This window comes from Drosophila mauritiana, chromosome X (genome assembly GCF_004382145.1).
Source record: "Drosophila mauritiana strain mau12 chromosome X, ASM438214v1, whole genome shotgun sequence".
Taxonomy (NCBI): Eukaryota; Metazoa; Arthropoda; class Insecta; order Diptera; family Drosophilidae; genus Drosophila; species Drosophila mauritiana.
This window is the reverse complement of record NC_046672.1, coordinates 20,698,869-20,718,396: the sequence shown is the minus strand read 5'-3', so window position 1 is coordinate 20,718,396 and position 19,528 is coordinate 20,698,869. Positions and strand designations below refer to the sequence as shown.

The 19,528-nt window shown below is 38.9% G+C and overlaps 3 protein-coding genes across 3 annotated transcripts; all 3 read left to right on the top strand.

Moving 5' to 3' along the window:
* Window positions 1-12,071: 12,071 nt before the first annotated feature.
* On the top strand, window positions 12,072-12,920 carry LOC117147869 (magnetosome-associated protein MamJ-like). The gene is made up of 2 exons (XM_033314947.1): window positions 12,072-12,310; window positions 12,377-12,920. The coding sequence occupies exons 1-2, from the start codon at window positions 12,121-12,123 to the stop codon at window positions 12,814-12,816; spliced, it is 630 nt and encodes a 209-aa protein (XP_033170838.1). The 5' UTR covers window positions 12,072-12,120; the 3' UTR covers window positions 12,817-12,920.
* A 1,996-nt stretch (window positions 12,921-14,916) lies between these two features.
* Window positions 14,917-15,763, top strand: LOC117147670 (serine protease SP24D). Its single transcript, XM_033314646.1, has one exon. The coding sequence runs from the start codon at window positions 14,917-14,919 to the stop codon at window positions 15,697-15,699; it is 783 nt and encodes a 260-aa protein (XP_033170537.1). The 3' UTR covers window positions 15,700-15,763.
* Window positions 15,764-17,148: 1,385 nt separating this feature from the next.
* Window positions 17,149-18,033, top strand: LOC117147441 (serine protease SP24D). Its single transcript, XM_033314322.1, has one exon. It carries the CDS (start codon window positions 17,151-17,153, stop codon window positions 17,928-17,930), a length of 780 nt encoding a protein of 259 aa, XP_033170213.1. The 5' UTR covers window positions 17,149-17,150; the 3' UTR covers window positions 17,931-18,033.
* The last annotated feature ends 1,495 nt before the right edge of the window (window positions 18,034-19,528 follow it).

Genomic DNA, 19,528 nt, shown 5'->3' with positions numbered 1-19,528 from the left:
TTTTCCGGGTCCGCTTTTATTGTTGCATGTCATAAATGATGCTGCTAAAGAGTCAAAAATAATCCGCTTTTGTGTGAATATCACAATCAAATGCTAACCACCAAAACGCACAGCGATACACTCCCCCACAATAAAAATATACGAAATAAAAAAGGACAAAATAGGAGCTGAAGTAAAAAATCCACACAGTTGGCTTATCTACAACGATAGGTTAGGGATGGCTCTCAAAGGATTCAGAATGCCGTGGCTCCCCTTAAAAAAGGTACCTGGTGAAGCTGCATCAAGTGAAATCTACTCATAGACCTGGTAAATCAAGGCAAAGGAATTTCCCAAGGGTTTCAGCAAAGACACTAGAATAACAAGATGCGTAACGGCCATACATTCGTTTGGCACTATGCAGCCACTTTTTTGGTGAAGGCCAAATTTGCTCTCTTTCCGCTCGCTCACGTTGAGAGCGTAAGAAATATAAAAATAGAATTTGCTTGCTTGTGTGAGTAAAAACAAGAGACGAGAACGCGTATATGTGTGCGTGTTGTGCTAGAAGACGATTTTCGGGCCGAAATCAATTCTGATCGAAGAAACGAATTTACATATTTGGAGTTGTGGCCAATTTCGTAGCAATATGATGAAATAAAATAAAAATTCCCTGACTATTATAATAATTATTATAATAATAATTAAAGCAAATACAAAGGAAATTATTAAAACTACTGTAATTTGAAACATAAATTTTCCAAAAAGAAGACATAACATTGAGAAATAAATATTTCATAAAAATAATAATTATTTTTTAATTTCATAAAAAAATAATAATTTTATTAATAAATAATAAAAATAATAATATTTCATAATAATATTTCATAAAAAATAATAATACGTAGTAGAAAATAAAAATTAATAAAATAAATAAAAATATGAAAACAGTTCGTTGCAAAAGTCATATCGTCAGGCACGAAGTGCGGACACAAGCACTCAACAATCATTGCCTTATTAATTTTTCTCACGCCGCAAGCTGAATACCCTAATGACAAGTATTCTAATATAAAGTCATTTTCGAAATTTATTTTGTGATGTACATAGATTCGTCTATTACTATTTCTAAGCTTTATTTAAATAATAATAACGTTGAGGCAATGCAAAACAAGAATTTTTCGCATGGTGCCAATTGATAAAAAATAATATAGATTTAAAGTCAACGAACTTCTAAGGTGAAGGGCATATTTTGTCAAATTTACAATACATGAGCATACGTGTGCACACATACAGTTGTATGCTATCACTGTATGCGTAGAAAAGAGCTGTTTGCTGTAGCGCTCTCCGCTCTTTCTCTCTCGAACAAAAACTCAAGAGAGCCTGGAGCCACCTCTAGAGCCACGGCCAAAAAATCGCGTGCCAAAAATTTGTATGGCCGTTACGCATCTTGTTATTCTAGTGTCTTTGGTTTCAGGTTGGACTTTAGAAAGACCATTTGTAAAAGTTTCGTAAGACAGCAAATCAAATAAAGCAGGATAAGTTTAACATTATATTTCTCTTATAATATATATACATTTTATGTCTTTAGTTTCCTCTATCTGAGTTTCAAGTTCTATAGTAGCTAAGACGATTTTTGCTTATACTTTTATATCCACCTCCACCAAAGCAGATCATTAACAAAAATTGCAACTCTCTGACATATTTTACCAACAATTTCACCCAAAATGGACTTAAGGTGCGGTGGGTGTGGCAGGGGGTCAGGGCAACGGTCATGTGCGGAGCATGAGGAAGTTACAAACAACATGGCGCAGCATACCAGCAACAAAAGTTACAACAACAGCAGGCACATCAAACGCTACAAGAACTGGGACGCTCATACACACACGCAAACAAACACAAGTACCAACACACACTCACACATGCATGACCCAGTGGTACCATGGAAATTTGTACCAATATTGTTGCCAAATTCCATTTTCAAAAAATCGAAAATTAGTACAAACTCGAAAACTCCTACTTAATGATGCAAGTCAGAAGCCTCAATAGATGGCGCCACTATAATGATATAACCTCTGACCAGCGATTATATTATTGGGCGAATAACTCGTCTTATTTCAAATAATGAACGTAAGTTTATTTTGCCTTCTTCTTTTGTTAAGTTATTTAGGCTATTTTTTTAAATATATTCTTTTTTGATTTTATTTCATATTTAAATGAAAGAAGTATAATTTAGAATAATTTGAAGGTTTGGTTTCATGTTTGCTTAATCACGTTCATTCCACAAATTTCAATGTTCAGCCCAGAGTACATGGGCAGGATCTATTCAGATGCCCGCTAGATAGCACTGGACCAGACATCATACACACAAAAATAAAGAATCTAATAATAAAAAATGATGACATTTTAATTGAGGGAGAATTATTATAGATATTGAAGTGAGCAACTAAACTTCATTTGTTGCTTAAGGCAACATCCCTCCATACCTGTATGGTAAGAAAAATAATTTAACAATATAGGATTTTTTCCAAAATTCTATAATTATAGATTTAAAATGAAACGTATTATTTAAGCATTTGGAAATGCTTAATATTATTTTAAGATATGGGACTAAGTAATTTCTTTCACTGTACCCCAAAGACTAGGCTTAAAATTCGAAGCCTAAGAAAACGCAACAACAGCTAGCAAACAACAACAAAGAGAAGAAGGAGAAGAAATCAACAGTAACATACACTCACCACAATCACACTCACACACATGCCGCCATGCGCATACGTATACACACACACAAATTAAAAATGCAGATTTCTATTGCAACATTCGGAAGTGCTTGAAAAATTGTTGTTGCCACTGCCGCTGCATCATTCCCAGTCATCGTTATTGCCAGCTCCACTCCCCACCGTCCTCGTATACCTCCTCGGTCTATATAGTATATCCCCATAGCTTCCTGCTGTTCCTGCATCGGTTTGAAAAGCCTCGCAGAGCTCTCACCCTCATTGTTTGCCGCCCCTTTCCATCCCCTCAGTCCATCCTTCTCCGAATCTCCACCTCTTCTGTGCTTCATTCGGTTGTTTTGAATGCTCTGAATAGGGTACCCATAAATTCGTGAATATCCCTTAAGTTAAATAAAATACCGGGTGAAAACCTTACATTAAAATGGTCATGACATTTATAAAAGAAAATTGTAGGCACCTCGACGACAAATACGATTGGTGTTTTAAAGGACAAAAATATGAAGATCATTTATAAAAAAAATATTATTTTTCATAGTCAAGAAAAAATACACATCATATTTATGAAATATATCGATTAAGCTGTTGCTTTAAAAGTTTACAACACACAATCTTCTAAGAGTGTTAGAAACTTCGTTTACTTTCAAGCCGGGCCTCACTCTTTGTTTTCTCGTTTTTGTGTTCAGCAATAGCATCAAAATTGCAAAGAAAAGCCAGCAAACAGTCAGTAAAATATTGTAGCTGGCAGCTGCGGCGCGAGGGCTCCAAAAGAGGAACAACGCAGAGGACTGGGGCTAGTTTTGTATGAAAAGCGAGCGTAACAAAACAATGAAAACATCGTCGTCATCACAATCATCGCCATGCGGTGTTTTCTTGCCATTTGTTTCCCGAAACTCTTCCACTCACTCCTCTGGCTATCTCTCTCCCTCAGCGTTCCCCTTCTCGCTTCAGCACGCATAAAACCAACAAAATGAAAACGCAACAACAACAATAACGGCTAGAACATCCGAGTGAAACGTGGCCAACAAAAAGTACAAATAACCCACAGAGGAGGCGCTAATCCAGAGTCCTGAGTTTAAGACGAACTTTGAAATATCCTTAAAAACAAAGTAGCGATGCAAGTCGATATGCCATTGACTTCAAAAACTAAACGTATCTCAAGTCTTCGCGTTTTATAAAATGTGTGATCAAATCTTAACCCAATTACTTATTTATGGCGCCCAACGTGGGGCCCGCATTGATCATATTCTCCTGTTACTGCTGCTTTAGGTACATCGCAATTTGTATTGGATTTATTGTCTTTTTTACAAGCCCGAAAACTTTGAAAATTGTGAAGGAAAAATTCGATGACCCGATGTCTGTTCCTAAGGATTTAGATAAGCTCCTTCTGTAACCATTGTTCCAGTTATGAGTGTTATTTAAATCAATATGCTCATAATCCTATCACGTGTTTAATGGTTATTAATGAATAAACAGTCTAGTAATAGTTGAACTAATGGTAAAGGATGAGAAATTGTCCTCTAAGATAACAGAAATTTTGTCAATAAACCGGTTCTAAATGACAAAGAAATCCTGATAGCCAAGAGTCAAATGGAGCTTACAGATTGTCTTCGCTTGATAATACACCCGGAATTAGGGAAACTGAAATTTCAGCTAGGAATTTTACCAGCCATCGGGTGGCCCGGAGTTGAGGTCTTACACTGCCATCCTGCCGGGCCCGTCTTCTTTATTTTAGCCAAACCCAGTTACCAAAGTCTGGTGCTGCTGGATGGGCTTGCATCGAGTTGACCCCCTCCCCTCTTATGGTGCATGTGTGCATTGTCTTTGATGTTGTTGTACGTTCGGCTTCATCTTCAACTGCAGTTACAGCTCTGCATTCGCATTCTCGCACTCGTAGCCGTAGTCGTACTATGTATATCTGTGCCACGTCTAAGTCTAATGTTTCAAGCGTCAGCAGCAGGAGTACTGCACAAAAAACAACACACAAGAAAAAAGTGCACAGGGGGGAAAAGAACAAAAGCCATGGCCAGACAATTAACCAGCCATCAGTCATTTGGTTTTCTGCATGGCACGCATCAGAGAAGGTTGGTTAAGTCCCAGTTTCCCAGTACCATCCCGGACAGAAGGCAATGGGTGGTAGGGAATGATCCCGAGTGAAGGCGGCTCCAGGGGAGGTAATCCTCCGGTTAGGACAACAAATATCAACGAAAATTGTACAAAAGCAGGTCATATCGTTTACAAGCGACTAAGAAACATACTAAACGTGTATGCAGGCGAATTGCTGTTTTCAAACATTTTATGTGTTGAATAAGGTTACGAGAGACAGATAATTTGGCACTGGGCAACACCTGATTGTGTGATTTGCAAATTCAATGACATAAACAAAATAAATAAACAGAATTTCATAAGCAGATGACTCTAAAAATTAGTTGCCATGCTTTCAATTGACACTCCAATAAAATAAATAAGTATATTAAATCAAATTGCTTTCTGTGCGGGATCTAATGATTTCCATATGAACACGCCTGTGAAGGTAAATATGTATGTTCTCGTCTGTGTATGTGTTCGCGCCTTTGACTGCACAAAACTTCGCATTGAATTTGAGAAAATTTCAAACATATTTAAAAGATGGTGCATAAATTACGTGCAGACATATTGGCCAAGTGCAAGACAAGGCTTGAATCCTGCCCGAGTTCGAGTTTCCACACTTTTCGTCCCAGTCTCACCACCCCCTTAGTGTGTATGTAGAAATTTATGGCCACCATAAATTGCATATTTCCCTTTTATTGAATTAATTAATTTCACAAATAAAATTGTGAAATACGAAGTAGACAGAATTAAGAACTCGAAATTGCTAATATTGATTAAAGTATAATGGTAACATTGAAGTTTTATTGATCGATTTAATTAGAAAATTTGGTTATTACTTACATTTTTTGAAAAACACAAGCAGAAGAATGATTACATTATTAATTTCACTTTTTGGGCAGTGCGAAACACATAATTTTACTATTTAGCTTTACTTAACAAGGTATATAGCTTCTACTTAGCCTCAAGAATTAAAGCTTTCTCGCCCAATATATTTATGCTATAATAATATAGGCCATTTTTTTTTTTTTTAAATTTAGCACTTGCCATTTGATGAGTCCTTGCCACCGAATTTCACTTTATTCCCGTTTCACACTGGGAAATTAGACCACAACTGACAGGCGGCCATCAAACAAACATACCCGAAACCGAAATAACCAACTGCAGTGGATTGCAGGCCTTGGAGAGATATTCAGGCGGTGGAGCAGGGCAGGATCAGTCAGAGAATTGAGCTCCTGGCCAATCCTTTGGGCTGACAGACAACAAGTAAATTCCATTAAATGTACGAAATGGAAATTAATTTCGGTTGCATACCAAAACACATATATGGGAGGATTTTTATGTTTTCATTACGGAGTCGAATCTCCAAAGGGGAATCATGCGCCAGTAGTGAGAAAGTGAAATGAGCTGTCAGCGGATGAAGGGTGGTGGCTGGTGGGTAGTGAGCGCTTGAGGATGTGAAGAAGGGGATGGAGAGGGATAGAGGGGAAGCTAGGGGGTCACCGGGTGACCTCTGGCCAGGCCAATGTTAATTTGAATTGCCTGGTGCATGGTCCTTTGGCGCATGTCGTTGACTCCTTGCGGCAACTAAATCAAGTGCTGCACGTGGCAGATGCACTGGGCCACTCCTCCCTTTCGTCTTTCTCCATTTCTCCTTTCTTTTCCGTCCCTTTTCCCGCCTTATGCTTCACAATTTTCGTCCTCCTTCTTTGCTCTCTGTCTCGAGCGAGGTTGATGCTCTGTTATCGCTGTTTGGGCACACTGAAATGAAAATTGTAGGGGGTTGGTAACACCGAATTGTTTTTCTGGATTTTTAGTCAGCTCCCATTTGTGAATAGCAAGCTATAATACATCTTCGTCTACAAATTTTTCAATATTTTTATTTAATTACAATGCAGTATTATTAGAAGATATAAAATACAAATCATTTTGCGCCTAGTCCCTTTAGTTTCGAAGGACCATGAAGTAAGGTTATCTGAAAATATTGTAGCTCTTTCAAAGCCAGTTTCAAAATCATACAAGTTTTTTCAGTGCCCGAAAAGCTGGAAAAGCTGGGGGTTGTGAAGGACGCGGGGGTTGGGTTGGCAGGGATGTGAGTGGCTGTACGCCTCCTTTTTTGGCAAATGTCGCGAGTCGCGAGGCGTCGCTAACGTGGACATGGACATGAGCAATGTGCAATGGCGATAAGGAGGAGTTCTCGCAGCGGACATGGGCATTCCCATTCGAAAATATCCCCCTCTTCGGGGGCATAATTGGCCAGTCAGTCACCCCACTTCACCCCGCCCCCGGCACTCCACAATCAATTGAAGCGTAATGGCAACAGTTCAATAACTTTTTGGCCATTCTCCACGGGATTTCGTTGCAGGCTGAAGATGATGGCCACCACGCCGATGATGATGCTTCAATTATCTATTATGGATCTAATGAGTTGTCATGTTCGGATATTACGGGAATTGATTCGATTGCGACTGTTTTGTTAGTTGCAGACGATAAAAATAGTTCAAGTTTAGAGGGCTCATCATATTTGCCAGCTTTTAGTGGCTTTGTATCTGCCTCGCTGGCTTTCAATGGCTCAATAACCCTGCTGAGTCTTTTATATATATCCATAATTTACCTGACCATAGTGGTCTACTACTAATTTTTATATATCCTAAATACTTATAAATGCAACTGCCTATCCAAACTGGCAAGTCTACAAAATTATAGTATAAATATAAATTTAATGGTAATTAAGATATCTTCAACGTATTTAAGTAAAGTTTTAAAATTACCGGCAAAATAAAAATATTTAAAAACCTTTATTTTTATATGGATGACGCGAATTGTAAGTAGCACTTTAATGACTTAAGAGCATCTTAGCCTTCGCTTAAGCCATGTCTGTGCCTTTGAGAAATGTCCACTGCATTAATCAAAAGCCAGAGAACTTAAAGGCAATGACTAATATTTTTGCTATCAGCAGCGCCAAATGGCCAACGCTTGCCGCCCCAGGGAAACCGCCTGCCCACTTCCACAGTGTCCCCCTTTGGCCCACATCTATGTGCATATTTAAGCTGCAGGAATATACATACATACATGCAATTGGCGGAGTATATGGTTTACCTGGCTTCGGGTTTTTGGAGTCGCTCGATGTGGAGTTCGAGGGTCCTGGAAAGCAGGAGGAGGTGGGCTTTTCCGAGGATTGATGCTGCTGGTTTTGGCTTTCGGTGGTTCGCTATCATTGCACAAGTGCGCAAAATTTTGGACTCAATTCACGTGCTCGGCTGCCAAAATTGTTGCCTGGCCTCCGTGCCGCCCAACCTACCTATAACAAACAGCCTCGCCCTCCCCCTCCCCGTCCCCCGCCCGCGTGCCATTCTGGTACCGCCTTTCGCTCCATAAATTTGCACATTGATCGCCCTGTGGCGCTGCCTCTATATATGTCTGTCTGTATGTATTTAATTCGATAACAGCGCCAACGGTGAAGGGAGTTGTTCGAAAGATTTTTACCCAACTCAGCGCAACCCCAACTGCCACCCCTTTCGCCCCCTTTGCCACGCCCCTGCCACCAGTATTGCACTCTCAAGTGCAGTGAAATAGTTGTGAAACACTTTGCCAAAGATGAAAGATAAATCCAAAAAAGCAAATGGCAGTGCACAGGCAGCGCACCAGACCCGAATCATTTTTGCATAACTTTAAAAAATTTAATCAAGAGTATTTGAGATATTGTAACTGCACTGGCAAAAGAAACATTATTTTTGTATATTTGCAAATAGCTTTGCTTTCGAAGCTCTACTAACTCTCTCATTTCGAGTTACACTGTAGAAGATACTACAATTTATTCGCCAAGTCAAAAAACATTTATGGTACGGCCCAATAGAATCCCATAACCAAACTTACTTCTAACATTTACACTGGTTTTGATAAGAGGTATATATTGCGTTATTTTTAACTTAAAACTGCAACGGGCTAGCAATTAAAAATGTGTTGATTAAACCAGTGCTGGTAAGTTCTCTAACAGGTCGAACGAAGGCCGTGCATAATTTAAATGTCTAGACCTCATCCCGCTGCCCCGTCGCGACCCCTTTCACTGACCGCAGGCCGTGGAATGGCATGGAAACCTGGAAAAGGGCAAAAGAAAAAGCGGAAGGAAAACAGAAGTTCATATCCGCAAACCGAAGTTAAAATACACTTGATGCAAAGAAGAAAAGTTTAAGTGTGTATACTTTAGAAAACATCGATTCAAATTAATTCAAATAATAAACTTAAAAAGAACAGAAAGTTATCCCAAGATATGTGTAGGCACTTAAAATATTCAAGTTGTATTCCCTGAGCGCCAATATTTATTAATTAGCAAAATGAAATAGAATTATTTATGCAAGTAATAATATTTCATAAGCAAAAGCATTTCGAGTGTGGCTGCGTAAGGAACACAACTTCCCTCTAGGCATTCCATTTATCAAGAGAGAATACCTCAAGCATCCGGCCTGCCACTGTCAATAATTAAGTGCGAACCTTGATATAAACTTTACGCCAACTCCGCTGACGGTCGACGCCTCTTCCGTCTCTTTCGCTGTCAGTGCACTCGAAAAAAACATCAAATTTTGAAGTACATTTTGGAAATTGCATTTCAAGCTTTAGCTTTTAGCTTTTACTACTTCTTGGTGAAAATGATATGTGAATAGTGAATTGACCTATATTCCGTTAAATGAATGTGCTGTCTTAATAAGTTAAGTTGAGATCAAGGAATGTATTGCCCTTCTGGGGAGGGTGTTGTTTCTTGATATCTCATATATCGATCTATGTTGTTAATCAATGATTTCTCTGAGTGCACTGCTGAAAAGTCCATTTCTTTTGCTCTGTCTGCGCTTATCCTTTCGAAGGTTCTTCTCTCTTTGCGCTCGCTTCGTTTTGATTAAATTAAAAAGTTACCACAGCCTCAGCCGTCCACAAACACAAACAAACCCACATTCGAATGCAACCGAACGAACAAGCAAGTGACGAGAATTCCCTCACTTTCCCACCGTTCTCTAATTGTGTCTTCAGCCGTCAATTGTTGCTGTCCCTTTCCTGCCTGCCACAACCGCTCTCTTTCGCACACCCAAGAACAGTGCGACCCTAGATGAGCTAATAGATTTATTATGAATCGTTTTACAGTCCGTTACCGTTATTGTTTCTGTGCCACAGGTTGAGGCATTGCCCTATAGGTGTCTTCTCTGTATTCTCCTCCAATTCTAAGTGGCTTTTGCCTGCAGAATTCTTTTTTGGGGATTCACCTGTAGAGTTATTCACCACCATTAGTATTTCGAACAGTCGCAAGGCTATACAAAATATAGAAAACTGGAATTAAACATGAAGTATACGCAGTGAAAGTATGTTTCAATTCATTGACACACCCACAGACCGCAACACCCTGTCATGCTCACATTGTTGAAACATGTTCTGATTTTTAAATTTAAATATATACATATACATATGTATCTTGGCAATATAAACGAATATGCCAAGAACATTTGGTGCCTAAAGCATTGTTTAAAAATCACGATAAAGTGGGAATGATTTTTTGTTTTTCGATAGCATATAAACGATGTAATGTAATGTCCACTAAAAATGAAATGAATCGCCGCTCGATCTTCCTTTCAAGAACTGCGAGCAAAGGATATCTTATTATTATTAATAATAAGATATTATCTATTGGCGATTAATTTTTGTAACAATTATCAAGGTCTGTAAGTTTAACCATCAAAAGACTTCTATGCCGCAAAGTATGCATCTTTCCAATCGACTCACAAGGTCAAACGAAAAACAATAGAATAACAAATGCGTAACGGCCATACATTGGTTTGGCACTATGCAGCCACTGTTTTGGTGAAGGCCAAATTTGCTCTCTTTCCGCTCGCTTACGCTGAGAGCGTAAGAAATCTAAAAATAGAATTTGCTTGCTTGTGTGAGTAAAAACAAGAGACGAGAACGCGTATATGTCTGCGTGTTGTGCTAGAAGACGATTTTCGGGCCGAAATCAATTCTGATCGAAGAAACGAATTTACATATTTGGAGTTGCAGCCAATTTCGTAGCAATATGATGAACTAAAATAATAATTAATATAGATAAAAAAAGCTGAATATAATGCGCATTTTAAATAATAAAAATGGTTCATTTACATACATCATATTAAGTCAAATGACTCAATAAGTATACTAAATAAACATAAATTTTCCAAAAAGAAGACATTACATTGAGAAATAAATATTTCATAAAAATAAAAATTATTTTTTAATTTCATAAAAAAATAATAATTTTATTAATAAATAATAAAAATAATAATATTCCATAATAATAATTCATAAAAAATAATAATACGTAGTAGAAAATAAAAATTAATAAAATAAATAAAAATATTAAAACTGTTTATTGCAAAAGTCATATCTGTAGGCACGAAGTGCGGACACAAGCACTTAACAATCACTGCCTTATTAATTTTTCTCACGTCGCAAGCTGAATAGCCTAATGACAAGTATTCTAATATAAAGCCATTTTCGAAATTTATTTTGTGATGTACATAGATTCGGCTATTACCATTTCTAAGCTTTATTTAAATAATAATAACGTTAAGGCAATTGATAAAAAATAATATAGATTTAAAGTCCAAGAACTAAAGTAAAGGGCATATTTTGTAAAATTTTCAATTCATGAGCATACGTGTGTACACATACAGTTGTCGGCTGTCACTGTATGCGTAGAAGAGAGCTGGCTGTAGAGCTCTCCGCTCTCTGGTTCTTGAACAAAAATTCTAAAGAGCCTGGAACAAGCTCTTGGGCTAGCCCTAAATAATCGTGTGCAAAAATATCTTATGGCGTTACGCATCTTGTTATTCTAGGGTCTTTGGGCGATCGATGGGCTCAAATATGAGCTGAGGCGCTAGAAACAATTTTATTTGGGGGAAAATAATGTACGTGGTATAATTAAATGCATTAGCCTGAAAAGACTTTCCCACCATCAGTCTGAGGACTTTGTATGTGTAAGACTCTCATAATCTCATAACCTTTACTTTAGGAAAACTTTAATTTAAGAACAAACACTGGCACTTGTTTGTTGGGTTTGAAGTAACATCGGAACGTTTTCCTAACAGAAGGACCTTTATATAATCAGGGACCTTTATATATCTCAAATACATACCAACATTCTGAAACGCTAGGGAAAGAAACTTAATGAAACTATAAACATTACTATAGATACGATAGTAGGCGATGAAATCAATGCAAAGGGCTCCATCGAACCAGTTTCTATTTGGAGTCGACATCGAAAATAAGTGTTCTTTCAAGTGTTCTTGTGTTTTAAGCATTTATCAGAAAGATGAACAATATGATCATTTTCAAGAAATTACGCAATCGTGTGGTTCCATACTCCCCACCGGCGAGATTGAATCGCAGGAATAACCGGAATCGCGTTCGGAATGCGCCAGCACCACAACGTAACAACTCTGTTCAGGTTGAGGCTACTCTTGGAGAAATAGCTCCGACTATGGCTGAAGTTACCGTTCATGGTGAGTATACGGCTGAGGCTGAGGTTCAAGTTACTGCAGAGGCTGACCCTAATACGGAGTTTGAAGTTTTGGCAGAGGCTGACCCCAATATGGAGATGGAAGTTATGGACGAGGTTGACCCTAATACGGAGTTTGGAGTTATGGGCGAGGCTTACCCTCTGGCAGAGGTTGAAGTTTTGGCCGAGGCTGACCCCAATATGGAAGTTGAAGTTATGGCCGAGGTTAACCCTCTGGCAGAGGTTGAAGTTTTGGCCGAAGATGACCCTAATACGGTAGTTGATGTTTTGGCCGAGGCTGGCCCTATGGCTGAAGCTGAGATTGAAGTTATGGAGGAGGCTGACCTTAACACTAATACTGAGGATGATGATATGGCTGAGGTTGAAATGATGGGATTGAGGTTCTTGCCGAGGCTGACCCTGAGATGGATGTTGAAGTTATGGCTAAGCTTAATACCTAAACTGACGATGACCCTGAAAAGGGATAGGGAGGGGAGAGCGGATAGATAGAGAGCGAGTGATTGATCTGCAATCCAAAAATATAATAAGTAGATGCATAACGGACATGAATTGCACTATAGTCCGAATACCTTGTTGTGGCGAAAATAAATATCTTCAAGGTGGAGACAAATATTTATTTTGTTTTTGTATTGGGTTACACAAGTTCATATCTTTAATATTACCAAAAATTGTGGGCGTTGCATATATATATATATATATATATATACATATATATATTCCTGATCAGGATTAGTAGCCGAGTGGATTTTGTCATGTCCGTCTGTCCGTATGAACGTCGAGATATCAGGAACAATATAAATGCTAGAAGGTTGAGATTCAGCATTCAGATTCTGGAGAATTCAGATGACGCAGCGCAAGTTTGTTGACCCATGTTGCCACGCCCACTCGAACGCCCACAAACCGCCCAAAACTGCCACACCCACCCTTTTGGAAAACGTGTTTATATTTTTTTTTACATTTTTTAGTCTTGTAAATTTCTATCGATTTGCAAATAATTTTTTTAAACGCACACTCCACGACCAAATTTTTTTTTCATTTTATTCTTTTTTTATTCCCCAATATCTATCGATATCCCAGAGAAATAATGAAATTTCGGCTTCGCATTCACTAGCTGAGTAACGGGTATCTGATAGTCGGGGAAACTCGACTATAGCATTATCTCTTTTTTAGTTGGTAACTCCGGAAAGGAGTAAGATATATACATTATGATTTTGTTGCATTGACTTACAGTAGACCATATCTATGAGAATCCCAAAAATGTCGGTCGTGGCTCCGCCCCTTAAATTTAATTAACTAATTTTCGTATAGGGATTTCTCAAATTTCGAATGCTCTTTATAGTCCAAGCAAAAATCAACTGATTTCGTGATAGTGATCGCATATTAAATAATTTTACAAATAATAACCACAAAAATAATACAACAATATTGAAACAATTCAGCAACAGCCTGGTTTAACTCCCTAAATAATAATCTTATACTAACATATGACGTCAGCAAAACGTAGTATTACGGACTTTTGGAAAATGGGTTGTTGGCATTGGTTTTGCACTATGCAGCCACTTTTTGGTGACGGCCAAAATTGCCTTCTCTCTGCTCGCGTAAAAGTGAGAGTGTTCAAAATCTAAAAATGGAATTTGCTTGCTTGTGTGAGTAAAAACAATAATCGTAATTTTTCACACGCCGCAAGCTGAATACTCTAATGACAATTATTTTCAAAATTTATTTTGTTATATTATGTACATAGATTCGGCTATTACTATTTCTATGCTAATTTTAAATAATTATAACGTTAAGGCAACGCAAAACAAGAATTTTGTACTTGGTGCCAATTGATCAAAAATAATATAGATTTAAAGTCAACGAACTTCTAAGGTGAAGGGCATATTTTGTCAATTTTACAATGCATGAGCATACGTGTGCACACATACAGTTGTCTGCTATCACTGTATGCGTAGAAAAGAGCTGTTTGCTGTAGCGCTCTCCGCTCATTCTCTCTCGAACAAAAACTCGAGAGAGCCTAGAGCCACCTCTAGAGCCACCTTTAGAGCCACCTTTAGAGCCACGGCCAAAAAATCGCGTGCCAAAAAATTGTATGGCGTTAAGCATCTTGTTATTCTAGTGTCTTTGGTCAAACTATGGACTGGATTGCCCCATCATGATAAGTCAAGCTTATCTGGCCGAAGCTCCGTGATAGTTGAGAGTTTCGATAAGATTTGATTTTCCCCACATAAAGCCAAAATAGATCGATAAGATATTACAGGCTTAGCCGCAAGCTAAGATAAGGGGTCAAAATGTGAATGAACAAAGAAGTAAATATATTCACTACTCAGAGATAGCAACAAAGGCATTTTAAAAATATGGTTGGGAAATATCAAAAGAGAAATTCTATTTACGGAAATCAATTCTCAAAAACTTTTTTTAAATTTGTTTGCCCATTGGACAATTTTGCGTTCGACTTATACAAAAGCATTTATTTTAGATTGGAAGAACACATATTGGTTAAGTACAGATAATGGAGGTGTTATAAATTAAGTAAACCGCCATTCTATATAAGAAGGTACCCCTCTTTGGGGCTTGCCAATTTGGAAAATGAGATCCGTTAAGGCAGCGATTTTGCTCGGTAGCTGTTTGCTTCTGTTGGCACTGCCCGTACAGTCGGCACCTGGTAGCCTGAACGGCCGTGTGGTGGGCGGCGAGGATGCCGTGAAAAATCAGTTTCCCCACCAGGTGTCCCTGAGGAACGCCGGCTCCCACAGCTGTGGAGGTTCGATTCTGTCCAGGAACTACATCTTAACCGCCGCCCATTGTGTAACCAATCAGGACTCAAATGGCAATCACATTCCAATTGCTGCGGAGCGTTTCACCATTCGAGCGGGTTCCAACGATCGATTCAGCGGTGGAGTCCTTGTCCAGGTGGCCGAGGTGATTGTCCACGAGGAGTACGGCAACTTCCTTAACGACGTGGCCCTGCTGCGATTAGAGACCCCACTGATCCTGTCCGCGAGCATTCAGCCCATCGATCTACCCACTGCGGATACGCCGGCGGATGTAGATGTCGTAATTTCCGGCTGGGGAAGGATCAAGCACCAGGGAGACTTGCCTCGCTATCTGCAATACAACACTCTAAAGTCCATTTCCTTGGAGAGGTGTGACGATCTGATCGGCTGGGGAGTCCAGAGCGAGTTGTGCCTGATCCACGAGGCCGATAATGGAGCGTGCAATGGGGACTCTGGTGGTCCGGCCGTATATAACAACCAAGTGGTGGGCGTGGCCGGGTTCGTGTGGTCTGCCTGTGGAACCAGCTTTCCAGATGGATATGCCAGGGTGTACTATCACAACGCATGGATCAAAAATAACTCGGATGTGAAATAATGGCATTGCTGAAGTGCGGGAATTTCATTTAAATAACTTCTGAACGATAATTAGAATATTTTGAGTTGACTATCAATAAAGTTTTCATTTTAATAGTTTGCTTCTTAGCAAATGCTTAAAATTATCTTAAAAGCTGGAAAAAATCGGGTTTATTCTATGATTTTTTTACGCACCACTTTGTGTGTAGAAGCCACTTTTTATGAATTATCTAACATCCAGGCAGAGTTCGTGAATTGGTGATTGTATAATTTATTTGACAGCGCCATCCGATAAAGGAAAAGGAATTGGACCCGTCTTCAATTTTCTGAATTGTTTTTCAATTGACACCGATTCGAAAATAATCTTTTCTATTTCTTTTGGCCACTTTTGCATTTCTTATATCCGTTGCTCGGATTGTAAAAGATTCATTGAAACGTATGTAACAGGTAGAAAAGATCTTTTCCGAGTCGATCTGGCCAAGTCCGTCTAACGCCCACAATCCGCTCAAAACTGACACGCCCACACTTTGGAATTAATATATTCTTATTTTTTTTCAATTTCTATAGGCAATTTCTCGTTCGCACTCCCACTAGCGAAACAATCGGTATCTGGTAGTCGAGGAACCCGGACTAGAGCTTTCTTACTATCATTTAATCAATATTAGCAGGATTTGAAATTAGCTAAGACCAAATATATGCATGCGTTTTGGGTGTGTCGTATAAAAGTCGGGAAACATCATGGCATAAATGTAGAACATGAAAAAAATATTCTAGTATATAATTCTCAGTATTAAATGCATTTTTTTTAATTATTAGCTAACAAAACCTATTGAAGCCGTCTAATCTAGCGAATACATAGTAATATTCTTAAATAAATTATATTAATCACCAAACATTATGAAAAAATGCGCAAAAATACTCTGCAGCAAAGATTCTGAGATATAAAACTTCAAAGCAGGGAAAACAAATTTTTTTAACACATTTTTTAATATCTGGCTTCTTCTGGACATATTCTTGCTTATACATTGGTTTTTAATGATTTCACTTGACAATCTTTATTCTTTGATTCTTGAAAAGCCGAATACGATGGGGAGAGATATTAAAATATATATTCCACCTAGCCATATAGCCACACATTCACGAATCAATGCTATAAGATACATTCCCCCAATTGACAGTGCGATATTTGGAATATGTTTCATTGATGACTATGTTTTCAAAACTGGTCGAAAAAAGTAACTTCTTTAGATTTGATCACGAGATAGGCCAAAGAGCTATAAAACAATTAGCAATGACATAATATTAAATCGCCACGACTCCTCGATTAGATTTATACACATTAAAGCACCTATAAAATAAATCTCACGCGATAAGATACGGATAAGATAGTGTCTGTTGCAAATCAGAAGGTTAAATTACCGGGTGTACAAATATAAGAGGCTTCGCCAACTTGGGCATTGACCATTTGGAAAAATGACAATCGGCAAAGCAGCGATTTTGCTCGGCAGCTTTCTGCTGTTCTTGGTGCTTCCCGTCCAGTCGGCGCCTGGTAAACTGAACGGTCGAGTGGTGGGCGGTGAGGATGCGGTGAAAAATCAGTTTCCCCACCAGGTCTCCCTAAGGAACACCGGTTCCCACAGCTGTGGTGGTTCAATTCTGACAAGAACCTACATCTTAACCGCCGCCCATTGTGTGTCCAACGAGGACGCGAATCATGTGATTACGCCAATTGCTGCGGAGCGTTTCACCATTCGAGCGGGTTCCAACGATCGATTCAGCGGTGGAGTTCTTGTCCAGGTGGCCGAGGTGATTGTCCACGAGGAGTACGGCAACTTCCTTAACGACGTGGCCCTGCTGCGATTAGAGACCCCACTGATCCTGTCTGCGAGCATTCAGCCCATCGATCTACCCACTGCGGATACGCCGGCGGATGTAGATGTCGTAATTTCCGGCTGGGGAAGGATCAAGCACCAGGGAGACTTGCCTCGCTATCTGCAGTACAACACTCTGAAGTCGATAACCAGGCAGCAGTGTGAGGAGCTGATCGATTTCGGATTTGAGGGTGAGCTGTGCCTGCTCCACAAGGTGGACAATGGTGCCTGCAATGGCGACTCCGGTGGTCCGGCCATATATAACAACCAACTGGTGGGCGTGGCCGGATTCGTCGTGGACGGGTGCGGGTCCAGCTACCCGGACGGATATGCCAGGGTCTTTTACTTTAAGGACTGGATCAAAAAGCACTCTGATGTCTAAGAATATTAAGCAAGGAAATGAGTTTGCTAATTAAACCTAGAATATAAAGCAATTTTTTTTTATATAAATTTAACAATGTATAAATAAAAACTCGTTTTATTTATGATATTTTTAATTATTGCAAATTGGAAGTGTTAAAGGTTGGATCTTTCATTTAAATGCTACGGTATATATTTGCACAAATTCCGTAAATCACTATCGTTGAAAATGAAAAGATTGCCGTTTTGTTTGCACTTGAGAGATAAGCAAGGTCGGGAAATCACGCGTGTAAGTGTTTTGATTAAGACAATAAATTAATGTTCAGGCTAGATTAATCATGATAAATAATACCAGGGCAGTGAATCTATATCATAAGGCTTTGGTTCCGGGTGATAAGGTTCTAGCTTGCGAACCGGTTCGTTGACTTACTGGAAAAGGTTCCATGTCAGAACAATAATTTAACTTTTAGCAGTGCAAGTTTGTTGATCCATGTTGCCACGCCCACAAACCGCACAAAACTGCCGCGCCCATATTTGTGAAAAATGTTTTATAATTTTGTATATTTCTATTAGTCTTATAAATTTCTATCGATTTGGCAAACAACCCAATTTCTACCGATATTACTTAAAAATGTTGAAAATTGTTGGTCACACTTGGACTAGCTCAGTAACGGGTATCTTATAGTCGGGAAAGTCGACTATAATGGAACTCAAACTCCGGCTATAGTGGATCCCTGCACTGATATATACCCGTAGTTGTAATCGTTAAAGGATACTTAGAGCATGCTCATTAACTCACATAGGTTTTGTTTCACTTTAATTCACTTTGCTGAAGCGCTCAAATTTCTGGCAGGGGTTCGTCTTTAAAGTGTTGGCTGTCCCGTGCTGGCGCCCCTTTTGTGTGTTATACATTTTTTGCATATTTGTCAAGCAATTTTACTCTAAATTTGCCAATTATGCGCATTTTTTGAGCGTGACCCGAATGGCCACCAATACCCAACCGAAAAAACACATACCGATACGGAATTGTACTTGTGTGTGTATTGGGAATATGGCCCTTTATCGCTTTGGCTACATTGTCTCCTGGCCATTGTTTTGCACGAGGGTCGCTACCAAATATTAAGCGCTGTCTAACTGGGCTGAAAATTAGGATTATTATTATTCAACTATATGACAAAGAGCATATTTAATGAATATTTCAGTAAATATTTTAAAAATTTTATTTAAGCTTGACTTGTATTTCAATGGAGAAGTATTTTATTGCTTTAAGCCATGAGCATCTTAAAGCCAATTGTTTTGGCCGCCCTCGCTTAACTTTGGGTGTCGCTTTTTCTCGCTTATGCCCATGTTGTTGCTGCGATCTCGCGCATTTTCCAACTTATATTGGCATAATTTATACTTTAGCAGCATTTTTATCGCTGCGCTCCGCGCGATACACCAAATACAAAATCAAATAAACAATGGGCCGCTGCACAGGAACAATAGCAATAACAATATGCCAGTTCAGCGTTAGCCCCACTTCCCACCAAAAAAAGAGAAAAAACCTATATATGTATATGCGTATTTCTGCCCTTAACCCTCTGCTGCCTTAACCCTTTCTGGTGCATTTTTCGTGCAGTG